Below are 13,227 nucleotides of genomic sequence, written 5' to 3'. Positions count from 1 at the left end.
GATCAGCAGTGTCTCATGTAAAGAGAACTGAAAAGCCTGCATGGTGGTGCTATTTTGCAAGAAGCTGCCTACAACTACATCAGTACCTTTGTTGACATACGTCTGAAATTATTCTTTGCAGGTATGGAGGCATATGGGTGGAAAAACAGATGGACAAACACAGCTCAGCTGAAAGTAAACTGAAAAGTAATGTTTGACTATTACAATGACACTCCTAGAAGTAAGATTAATTCACTCTTCAAGTGCCATGGTACCAAGCTGTGCAACGTCTATTAAAGTTGCTGTAAAAATTAAACAGCTATGCTGCTAGTATGGCATATCTTTTTCAGGCATCAGATTTCCTTGAAGGATGGTACTGTCTGTGTGGTATACAATTCAGAAAGTGATTCAGATACTCAGACTAAGCCCTTTTCACTTGTGAAGTAGCTCATGCAAGCACCAAAACAAACCACACACAACTGTTGACATCAGTAACAAAAGAAACAAAAAAAAAACACACACAGTACTATTGCTGGCTATGGTCACACACCATTTACAGTTACTAGTATCATCAAATGAAGCAACATGTGCATGCTGTGCTGCCAGGTGCCAAAAAGTAAAACTGACTGCAGACACCTGAGCTACAGGTCTAAAGATGCTTTAAAGGTCAGAAATATTTAACAAAAATGACATGAATAACAAACAATAAAAAATAAAATACAAAAAAGTGAACATTATAATGCTTTTTTTCTGTACAACCATTTTAAATGCATGTGCCAACTCGTTTAAATGAAAAACTTTCCTTCAAAGTTCACAGGTACAAGGTTCCTTCTTGGTCAACTGTAAATGCTGCAGGACAAGGCACTGGCACCAAACTATCCCAATTTTATTTTACATTTTTACAATTATTAAGCACTGTAATAACAGAAAATAGTGCTGCCCCAAAATGAAACAGCACTGAAGGAGTCTAAAGTAATGTGCAGTTTTATCACTGTAAGGCATATTACACTATATTAAAATCGGCAATTATCTTCAAAGTCAATGCCAAGATGTTTCTTTTCATGGAAAATTAATGACTTGAGGCAGTTTTAAGAAAGAACTCTCATCAAGCCAAAACTCCAGTGTGTGATTTCCACAATCAAATTTGGCAAACTACACCGAAACGTTTAACTGGACTGGAAAATTTAAAAAGTTCCAAGATGGCTGCTACCACCACGTTTCAAACAACTATCACTGCTGGACGATATACAAAAGATATTCGCACATGACAAAGTAACCGTTTTCTTTGGAAGGACTGAAGCAGCACTGTACAAAACGCTTCAAGAGTTAATACTTGTCAAGAAACAGGGATTTTAAAAATCCTACACTCTTCCATTAGCAGCAGTTCTGTTGTTCAGATGTCTACAAGGGACAATCTTTTCATCATTCCCTTTAGTAATGAATGGTTCTCTCAAAAAGGTAAAAGATCTGCACGTTCTGCTCCAAGTTTGTACTGTCCATAATTACATTCAGATTTACTTGGCTCAAATTTAGCATAGCAGCCAGAGAAACAACTGTAATTTGACAAAATTAACCAAGTTTTTGGTAGCTCTGCTACCACTGACGCAGCCTGTGCATGTTCAGATACATGGTCCTCACTCTGTTAGCCAATAAGAATAAGGTACGAATGGAAACCGAGTAGTGCTGGATGTCCTAACATACACTGACCACAGGAGGAGCACAGACAGGCTGAAACCTGTTATACAAGGACTTCAGTAGTGGAATGAGGTTCTGAAACTTAGGCCGACAGAAAGCTTCATTCTCCCAACAACTTTTCATCAATGTATAAATCTGCAGAGAAAGAAGATAAGAAACATGAGTTGTTACTTCCTTCATTCAGAATGATAAACTACAAACACATTGTTTCACACTGTACTTACAAGGAAAAAATTGTTTAAAGTACATGTTAGTTTCAACAGACCCTACTTGATATTTAAGGCTGTAGGTCAGACAGGTCTGACTGCTCTGAAGAATACAAATGAGTGATACAAGGGAATGATCCTGCAAACATGGAATGGATCTCAAACCCAACTTCTGAACAGATGCTTTAAAATTAACAGTTAAGAAATGTTACATTCATACCCATAATAACAAGGTAAAAAAGAAGGTATTAAGACGTAACACATATTGCAGCAATAAACCCTACAGAAGAAAAAAGATGCAAAACAATGTTTTCAAGCTTCAAAACACGGCAAAGTAAGGGATGACCAGCAGAGGTATACCTAGCTGTTCTGGAGCTCAGTGCTGTACCTTGATCTGGTGCCACCCATCAATGAAGAGCCCCCCCCCGCAAAAAAGGTCCATTAGCCAGGCTCCTTATAGATCCGTTCTTATCCATTTACACTTGTGCTCCAGAGTTGAGATGCAAAACTCTTATGTTGACACAATTCTAATAAACAGTTGCTACAGTTTATGTCACAGAGTGTTAAAGTGTTTCATTTATGACTGCAAATGCAAAACTGGCATTGATTTCTGAATGCTAATATTATGTTTAAGACCAATCAGCATCTGCTGGTCGAGACCCATATAAATTTACACCCAGGGCAATGGCCCTCTTTGTCCCACACTCACTACACCTCTGATGTCAAGGCACACTATGGAATTTAATCAACTGACTTTCAAAGAAGGTAGGAGAATGGCTCTGAATCAAGACAGGTGGCAACAAATGACATGATACCCTGACCACATGAAAAATGGAAAAAGGGGGTTGATGGTGGGTTACTGGTGATTTTAAAGATCAGTAACCCTTTTTCCTATTGTAACTTAACCTATGGAACTCATCAGCTGGGGAAATTCACTTAACCACTTAGGCACCTCTGGCTTGTCCTGGGCAGATTTACAGACTTGTAGAAAAATAGTGGAACTGTAGAAATATATAAACTCCAGATCACTAAAGGCTGCTCAACCAAACAAAAATATTTAGAAAAGAAGCAGAGCTCAGATATGATGAAGGCTCCATGAGTTAAAAGTGCTTATCCCTGTTTCTATATCTGTGCTGTTTTTATGCAGTTTTATTAGTTAATACATGTTTCTCCATGGTAGCCTAGCTCTGTTTGTTTTCTAAAAGGTTTATACATTTTTGAATATCCTTAGGAGCATTTAGCTAAAAATAAGAAGCCATATAATCCCTGTCTCTGTAACATAAAGGGATGAAACTCTGACACTACAACTGAGATACCTTGGTGGACTGGCTTCTAGATGAGCCAGGAAAAGGAAGATGGCACTGAGTGGCCAAAATCAGCTTGTCTACCTTGGAAGGAGGGCGGTGGTCTAGGTCACTGCAATACCAGTATCTATGGGATAGAAATATGCATGGCATGTAGCAGAGAGGCTAGGATGTGTGTATCTGGCACTCATGAGACATGTGCAAAGACATGCTTCCCACAGAAAAAAATTGCTACAATCTCTCACATTTATAAGAATGCAAATTAGCTGCTTGGGGAGGAGCTAGGATTAAATAAGAAAAAAAAAAAAAAAAAAAACGATTACTACCTGCACAATGGCCTCCCATGGTTGACTGTCATTCCACAGGGGGTGAAAGGTTTAAATAAGAGTAGGAGAGGTTACAAAGCAACTGGGGATAAATGCTAACAATAAAAAAAATATATAGTGATGAAAACTTGTGGTCAACTTACATGGGACTGAAGGGACACTCTTAGGCAATTTTTAGCCCCTTCTATGGGCTTCTGTCAGGGACAAGGAGCCATGCATGAGCCATGCATGAAATCACTCTTGGCTGTGATTCAAGATTCAGGTATTCAAGCAGCCTTTGATGTGTCTTAGCTTGACTTGTACATTGTAACTCTGTCATTTTGCTTTATGGATGTAAACAGGTTGCAGTATGTGGTACTGAAGAGTTTGACGAATTGTGTTTTACATGATGATTAGACTTAAAAAAAAAAAAAAACAGAAATATCTATTGGTATTATGGAAGAAGCAGCTTCGCCCATGGCAGGTTACATCCTTGAGGACGTCAAACAGTCAGAGTAAAGGGGGAGACCAGGAATGACACCACTTTTTTCCCCCTTAAATTACCTCTTCAGACTCTCAAACATGGAGAAAGCAGCTGATTCTTATCCAAAGTACAGAGAGACAGCTTCCAAGCACTGCCTATTTTGTTGCTATATGATAAAAAATGATATACTTACTATAATGCTAGATCTGTAGAAATGGGCTGTTCCTATGTAACTCCTAAAACTAGGGTCAAATTATTAGGAGTGTTTCACAATCTAAACTTTCCCAGGCTACTAAGCACTTTGCCCTATAGAACAATGCACCATACTGCACTCTCTCCAAATTTGAGGGTGTGTATCTGTGCACATATATACATATATAACTATATCTACCTAGCTACACACACATTCTCAGTAACCAAATGCGCACATCATCTGAACTCATATAGTTGGCAAAATCCAGATAACTTCTCAAATCATAAAAAAATCCATTAAAACAAAACAAAAAACACTTGTTTTGCATGGGCAAGGCATTCTGTACCCAGGGTACAGGGTTTGATTCCTTCTACCTCCACTTTGCTAGCTCTTTGTGACAACAGACGGCGCAGAGGTAGAGTTGTCGTCTCACAGCAAGAGGTAGTCAGGTTCGATTCTCGGCTGTAGTGTCTTCTATGTGGAGTCTGCATGTCCTCCCTGCGTTCATGTGGATATTCACTGGGTACTCCGGTTTCTTTCCACTTAACAAAGACATGCATATGGAGAATTTCTCCCTGGGCCTCAGCTGAAAATTGGCTTCTTTCTACGTTGGACTTTCCCGGTAAACAAATGTTAAATAAAAACAAAATGTGAGGAAAGGAGTCACAAACCAACAATATGGGTGAAAGACTGGTCAGCATATCCCAAAAAACAGATAATTAAAGGTAGCTACTTCAAAGAATCTTGGTTTCATTTCTCCAGAAAGGTTCATGAGCATGAAGATAACTCAATAACTGTTCAAGTTCATATATATATATATATATATATATATATATATATATATATATATATATAGTCTCCAGAAATATAAAGTCCAGCAAAATATCCTAAATTAACCCACAAACACACTGCAAACTTGTTCTCTCAAAACATCTCCTTTAGTTGGCTCCCCTATGTTATTCTGACAAAGTAAACATGATTAGGTAGCACTACATGGTTGCTAACACTGTTAATCTGCACACAAATGAAACAATATCTAATATGCCAAAAAGAAACATTTTTTTTCATAGGTATCATGAACATACACCCTAATAATGTACATAGTATTTGTTAACAACAAAATAAAATAGCTTAACCTTGCGCCAGTTTTTAAGAATACTTAAAATGGTTGAAGAAATAGTTACTCTTATCTCACCCTACAGTGTGGACTACAAATTTTTCAAACTCCTGCTCAGCACAACCAGTCAATCAAGTTGCTTATGAAAACATAGTATGCATAAAACAAAACACAAACAATGATGAGTCAGTCCTTACCTCCACTGGGCAGTCCTTTGGGCGTGGCAAACGATGCCCTCTCTCTAGCAATTCAATAAGTCTCACCACAGTCATTTGACCCTGAGTTGAGCCAATCATTTCAATAAATTTCTGTAACACAAGTAAGAGAAAAACAAAACATTAGCAAAAAAAAAGGCCTAAGCCACAGTCAAACGCCTATTGCAAAATCATCAAACACAAAATTCACCATATTAAATGCTTTTGACAAAGCTGGCATGTACTACATCTCATGTCTGTGTTTTCATGTAGCTTAACTAATGTCTTGCTTTTCACAAAAGCACTGCTAATGGCCCTTTACTGCAGAAACAGCCTGCAGCACTTTGTCAATCACCCTTCTTTTCATTCGAAGTCAGAATATTTCCTTTGGTATAAAACAATCCTGGGACTACAGTCTAGAAAGATGAACACTATTAGAAATTAACTGTCTTGTTAATGTTTGACTGCCAGTTAGTGTAGAGGATTAAGGCTTTGAGCTGTTACCAAGCTGTTTCCTTAGTCCAGGGTATAGGGTTTGATTCTTTCTAACTCCATTTTCCTAATGCATGACTACAAGCAAGCCATTTACCCAGACATTGCTTCCAGGTCACCCCTAAAAAGGGACACTTGAGTTTAGTGGGCTTACTCAGTTAACAAACAAGGAAAATACAGTTCTGCTTTCTGTGTGGAATCTGTGTGTCCTCCTTCACCTGGGTTTTCTCTGGGTGCTCCAGGTTCTTCCCACATTCCAGAGACATGCTGCAAGAAGACTGGACACTCTAAATTGGCCATAGGTGTGAGTGCATTTGCTTGTGGTATGGAAGAACAACTGTGACAAGGCTAGCCACCATGAACGCTGGCTCCAGATGATGACCACTGCTCATGTCACACCTCAACCCCGTGTGCAAAAAATGGAAAAAGGGTGGTTATGGATGGATGGATGGGTGGGTGGGTGGACACAGAAGAATTTACCTTCATCACTATCTATCAAATACATAATGAAGCGCTTATACAAGTACCTATTAATGAGTGACTACAACAGGGGCCAAAAATAAAAAAAATATATAACTTTTTTTTTTTAGAAAAGCAGGCTACCCCAGTGTTTTGGGAGATAAAGGAGCTAACCAGTAGAAGATACTGAATGGTTAAAGATGGCTTACCCACCCTGTTGAGCTTGGTGAGAGGAGAGGATTGCATCAACTGCTACATGACTGTTACCTGCCAGAGACCTGGTTGAGCAGCAGCAAAATATTGCTGATGGGATGTACATCTGCCTAACAAGCAGTGCAATGCCACTGTACTACGGATTTAAGAAAATAACACCCACCCACCTAGACGACTGCCCACTGTTGGCTGGCTTTCAGCAACCCAACTAGAAAATCCACAGCTGGATCTACATCAGTGACATACAGAGATAAATTCCTAACCACAGCCCAGGTGGCACAAGTTTGTACAGTAGCTCATCACTTGGAGAAGTTAGGGAAGATAGGCACACCCACAGTTGGGGGGGCTTCAGCTGGATAGTGCTGAGTCTTCATGACGTGGAAGGCCAATGCCTGGCCCAAGCCAGTGACACATAAGGGTAAGAAAGCATGCATGTACAAGAGGGCACAGGCAGTTCTTCCAGTGATGCAAGTGCTAACGTCCCCACCAGGGTTGGGTTAGGGTGTGCTTTTATTTTAGGCAAGAACACAAAGCACTCTTTTGGTTACTTGGATTATGGCCCTTCTCAGATAGGGTAGTCCTTGACCGATGAGCAGCTTGATGGTCATCAGACACAGTGGTAAAAACAATACAAAAAATGCACAGCGTAGAAGGATGGAGCACTGAAGGAAGCAACCTAATTAATCAACTTGCAAGGCAAGGTGACATAAAAAGATTAAAAAAAAAAAAAAAAAAAAAAACGTAATTTTTTTTTATTTGCAAACAGCGTGTGGAACCATGTTCAGTGTATGGCCTGACATCCTTTTAGTCACTGCAATTTTCCTTATTATGCTGCACAAAAATCAGTATACTAGATCAGGAGAAAGCATCTTAATGTTGTAGGCGTCAGCCTATTTATATAGCTTGAGAGCAACGACAGTACACTAGGACATCTGCATGGCAGACAAAATGTTGAGCAACTGACACTAAAACAAATCTAAGCCCAAATCTTGTTTTAACATGCAACAAAAAGCACATTTTAATCAGACAATTGGGAAAACCCTTCTTCTTACCTCTGTCCCCTAAAACCCTACAACTAAGCAAATGGGAGGCTAATACACTGTTTGAGGAGACGGCAACTATATTTTGTAATGACTCCACCCAAAACCCTCAAGTCATGCCCATCCAGTAAATGTCATGGTGCATCTAAAAAAAAACACTTTTTTTCAGACTCTCATCACCCACCAACTAAAAGGAAGACCAAAACACAATGCAAGAAACAAGAAGTCCAGTATGTTTATAGGTACTGCCAAATTTCTTAGCAAGTAATTGCTACTCTTCACATAACAGTTCTCACCATTCTGCACATTTGAATCTAAACCTGTCAAAAAATAATGCTTCTTTTTAAAAGTATTTAACTGCCTTAATTATCTGCACAGTCAATTTTCTTTTTTTTCCATAATAAATCTTTATTGTTATATTATTTTCAAACACAAATAAGAACAAAAATAACATATATTCACAAATCAATCATTAACTAATATCACTAATAACCACACTCTATATACAATATTTACAAGAATGCTTCCATGTAATACAGTTAAATATAAAAAAGCATAAGAATAAATGCAAGTAATAGACAGTTGATTACTAAATTCTCTCCACACACATAAATAATTCTTAATATTTCCAAGTTGAAAATACTATGCTAGTATAATATTAAAAATCTGTTCCCAAATTTTTGGATTATTAACATTTTTATTTTGTGGGTTTAATAGTAATTTATGAGCCAATATATGTTTTGTCGCTAGAACTCTAAAGTTCTGCCATGAAGTTTTAGATGGGTCTAACCAATTTGAAGCTATATAAAGCTTCATTAATAGAAAAATATTAATATATATAATAATTTGTGATTTAGGGATCTCTCTCGGGGGGGGGAATATGCAGAATCATAAATTTCCATGATAACGTTGTACTCTGGTAACCCACCTTTTGAAGTTGGATCTTAAGAGAATTCCAAAGTTTGAAAATACATTTACAACTCCAGAACATATGAAGAAGATCAGCTGGTTGATTCTTACAGTATGGACAAGTTGGTGAATTTTTGAGATTAAATTTATGTAGGGTAAGACGTGTATAGTATGCATTGTTCCAAACCATCAACTGGGTATATATTAGTTTTTGAAGAGAAGTAGATTTGATGGTCAAGTCAATTGCTTTTAACATATTACTTCTATCTGTCAGTAATATTTTCTCTTCCCAGTAGTTTGATAACAAAATGTTATCGTGAAATTGAAATTCTTTAATTAATTGATTTGCTGTCGTGATATATTTAAGATCCTGTTGGAGAGCTTGCCACAACAAAGAGCATCTATTAGTAGCCTCTTCTTCCAGTTTAAAACTTTTAAAATAGCTTATAGTGAGTTCTCTAATTTGCCTCAGAATAACCAGATAATTTTTAGGTAAGTTAAGTTCTTGTCTTAGTTGGTTGGCCGAACTGTCAAGATGTTTATATATATCAATCAAAGTTAGATTAACTATCAATGGAAACTTGTTGAGATCAATTAGTTGATTATTCAATTTTAAATTAGGATTCTTATGAAAGGGTTGAAAAACCATCATATGTTGAACCAAATCTAATAAATGAAATAAATTATGTAACGAGAGTATGTTCGTTTTGATGTGTTCAATAATCCCATAGAATTTCAATGTATCCTTACCTAAAAAAAGTATCGCTTTAGGATTGATATTTAACTTTAGAATATATTTATAATTCAGAACTACCCAAGGTGGTGTCCACTTAGTATTATTTATATCATAATTGGCAATTCTTAAAATTCTATTAGAATTTACAATTAAATAATACATTTCAAAATTAGGTAATTCCAGTCCTCCTCTATTTTTTGGGGTCATTAATTTATCATAAGATATCCTGGTTTTCTTTGGTTCTCAAATGAATTTAGCCAATTCTTTATGAATCCGTTTAAAAAACGACTTCGAAAGTAATAAATTGGCTGACCTAAAAATATACAGTAATTGTGGTAATATGTTCATTTTGATAATTGAAACTTTTGCTAATATTGGCAGTCGTAAATTTTTCCATCTCCCAAAACCAGAAATTATTTGTTCCCAGATTGCTTTAATATTATTATTATAAAAGTCTTTATTATCAGTAGAGAACTCAATACCTAGATATTTAATATTTTCTTTAAATGATACCTGTCCCACTAAGGGCAATAACGAAAAGGGTTTAGGTGTCTTTAAAGGGAAGATATTGTTTTTTTTCAAGTTAATTTTATAATTAGAAACTTTTGAGAACTCATTAACAGCCTTCAATAATTTTTCAGTATCTGATAATGGAGATGCACAATAAATGGTAAGATCATCAGCAAAAGCTGCCATTAATATTTTAGTTCCATAAATTATTGGGACATTATGATAAACATTTTGTTTAATATATAAAAACAATGGTTCAAGATAGATATTAAATAATAAAGGGGACAAAGGGCAACCCTGGCGTGTTCCAGTCTTAATCTGTTGCAGAGTCAATTTTCTATATTGTTTACTTTTTTAACATCTTTATTACACCACACTTTTTCACAGTAATATATATGCACAGACATTAACAGAAAACAAACCATACTGACATTTTCATTATTTTTATGTCGTATACATTTTTTTAACAATTATAAAAACAAAAATCTGTGGAATCCCTTGAAGTCTCAGAAAACCCAGTATGTAACCTATACTGGGTTAAAAACAAACAAAGAATAAACTTCACAGTGTGGAGGGAGTGAAGTTCACTCCTTAAAATATGTTATGCACCAGTTCCCTAATAAAAATTGAACTGTAAAATATGTATAAAAAAATAAAATAGAAAATAGTAGGTAGTCCACAACTGAGTTAAAAATGGAATATTCTTTATTGAAACACACAAACAAGCAAAAATCCTAGTTGTGCATAATGAAAAGCATTAAAGACATTCATTATTTACATATAATCAGGTTATTTGGAGCAATGTCAGTTACAGTGGGTGGTTCTTTTAAGAAGCAATAAACTTATTCCCTTAACTAAGTCCCTCTTAACACCATTGTATAAACTGACTGAGACTGTGCTACCTTAGAACTGAAACTAAAAAGCTAGAGACAAATTAAAATATATAAGAACAGCTTATTAGGGCTAACTTACTAATCCTATTCACTACTTAACCAACTCGCTAACAAAAAGATCTACCACTAGACATCTATCAGAATAAACATTAACTTATAAACTGAAACACTTTTAACAAAGATCGCTTTCATACCAAATAAATACTTCAAGTTTTTGTGTATAAACATAACCTATAATAATGAATATGTGCATAAACCTACAAGTGAACACCTAAGTAGGCAGAAAACTATAGCTATAATTGCTAAGGTGGAAATTCAGTGAAAATTTATAAAAATAAAGCATTAAGGCCCTGGGGATCTGTTCAAGTGCGGGTGGGAGGTTGGCATAATGGTTAAGGTGTTTACCTTACAGACACAAGGTACAGGGTTTGATTCTCATGTTGGGTAATTGGCTAGACTCAAAATGGTCCACAAGGGTAGTTAGCCTAGTACTAAACTATGAACCTATCTAAGAAAGCACTTAGTTTGAAAGAGTAAATGTATCAGAAAACAGCACCAATGTCAGTTATTTTCACTGTAAAATATTTACAATGCTTGATATTTATTAACATGTACAATATCAGTGTATAATGTCAGCATTAATCAGTCCCATGTCAGACTTTTAACTGTCTTTTAAACAGTGGGGCAGTTTTCTGAGTTACAGTATGCTTTTTATGGAGCAATAATAATTAAGCCCCAGTTTTCTAAGAGTTCAATTCCAGCTGCCACAGTAGTTCACGTTTTTCTAAAAGATTAGAGATGTCTCCTTCCAGTTCCAAAATGTCCACACCATCAATAATTTGAAATTTAAATCCAGTGTCTCTTATGTGAAGCTGCAGGTGCCAAGCCAGTGCATTATTCTTGCGCTTAGCTCTAATTTTGGAAAGATGGCCAGAAATGCTTCTTTTAAGTCTGTTGAGCATTTTCCCCACATAAAATGCTTCACTGTCATTGCAGTTTGCCCTGCACGCCACCTACATTGAGTTACAGTCACCTCCTGGGAGGTTTTAATCAGTTTATTTAAATAATGGCAAAAAAACATGTCTCCCTTCTGTATGTGCTGTCAAAAAACACAGCTGGCTCCACACATATTGGTGCATGCACCCTATGGTATGGGCCTACCTTCAACCCAACTCCCGATGTTTCTGGCTTTCCTATACACAAAAGGAGTTTCTCCAAGGATGTCCATTGGATATGAGCTTTCAGTAATTATGGCCCAGTTCTCTTTAATAATATTAATGATGTTGTGACAGTCAACAGTAGAAGTCAAGACACAACTGTCTTTAGAGTTGTTGTCCATAGGTTTCTTTAAAACCCTCCTACAAGGACTGTTAAGTGCTGGTGTATTAATACCTTTTAGTTCAATTATAGGTTCCAGAATGTTCCTTAAAATATTGCTTTCATATCCCCTCATCACAAAAAAAAAAAAAACTAAATAATTTTCAAGATCATTTAGGTTCTTAAGGAAGGTTTCCATTTTCGTGGTGATCCTGGTCAACCTGTAGCCCTGGGACTTAACATTATATTTTGTCTTGGTGGGATGGAGACTCTTATTATGTAGTAGGAGGCTTACTCTGGCAGGTTTATTGTAAAGATTTGTGTCCATTTTACCTTGGTCCAGGTCTTTAGCAATTTGCATATTTAAGAAGACTGCCGAGGTGAAGCTGTGGAAAGAGGTGAAATGCAGGAAGCAGGTGGCTTGATTCAGATAATTGGCAAAATCTTCTAATTTAACATTGTCTCCTTTCCACACAATAAAGAAGTTATCAATAAAGTGCAGATACACTGTGATATGTTGCATGTATTCTCTGTTGTTAAAAACATAATCCTCCTCCCAATTGCATAACACTATGTTGGCTGGGCTAGAGGCGAACGCGGTAATGTTGGTATGTCGAATTTAACATTATCGACATTACTTGGACATCTGGAGATGTAGTACCAATGTTTTGCAGGGGGGCAAGACCACCTGCGTCCGCACAACCCCTGCTAACTATATATTCTAACTCTGAGATTGCATTACAGTGAGGAAAAGGGTACTTTTCCTAATCCCCATTGTAGTGCAATCCAGTTGTAAAATGAGATGCTCAAAACTCCAAATGCAAGCTACAGGTTGACATTTTGGAGGCAACAGGAATTCCACTTGCAATTTTAAACTTTTACACATTTACCCTCAACCGTATGGACGAAAGTAAGGTGAGTTTCAAACATTTGATTGCAAACTCTTTCCCATATCTCTCTCTCTTTTATTTCTTCCCTGATGAATCATTTCCACTACCTTTTTCTTAAATTCTTTTTCACAGTTAAATAGGAAAGCGCCAATGTCTCATCTTTACTTCAATATTCTGCACCGTTCTCAGTTTTTATTGGTTCAGGATCTGAAACAGTTAACTGAATGTATGCCAAAAGTTTTAATTAAATTCGAAATATGATTTCTATCCTGTCTAGCCCAGTTACTTGAC

General features: G+C 36.5%; 1 protein-coding gene across 2 annotated transcripts in view; it reads right to left on the bottom strand.

Annotated features, from left to right (window-relative positions):
• Positions 1 to 624: 624 nt before the first annotated feature.
• The window catches only part of TYK2 (tyrosine kinase 2), a 2,798,586-nt gene continuing 2,785,983 nt past the window's right edge, over positions 625 to 13,227 (bottom strand). For both annotated transcript variants that reach the window (XM_044084572.1, XM_044084573.1), the window contains 2 exons: positions 5,481 to 5,591; positions 625 to 1,809 (listed from right to left, as the gene is read on the bottom strand). In XM_044084572.1, the coding sequence (XP_043940507.1) occupies positions 1,672 to 1,809; positions 5,481 to 5,591 (249 nt within the window). In that variant the 3' untranslated portion in view covers positions 625 to 1,671. The remainder of the gene's footprint in view (positions 1,810 to 5,480; positions 5,592 to 13,227) is intronic.

The sequence above is a fragment of the Protopterus annectens genome, chromosome 9.part0 (genome assembly GCF_019279795.1).
Source record: "Protopterus annectens isolate FY-2018-M chromosome 9.part0, PAN1.0, whole genome shotgun sequence".
Lineage (NCBI taxonomy): Eukaryota > Metazoa > Chordata > Ceratodontiformes > Protopteridae > Protopterus > Protopterus annectens.
Note: the sequence above shows the minus strand (reverse complement) of the source record. Positions and strands in the feature narration are given on the sequence as shown.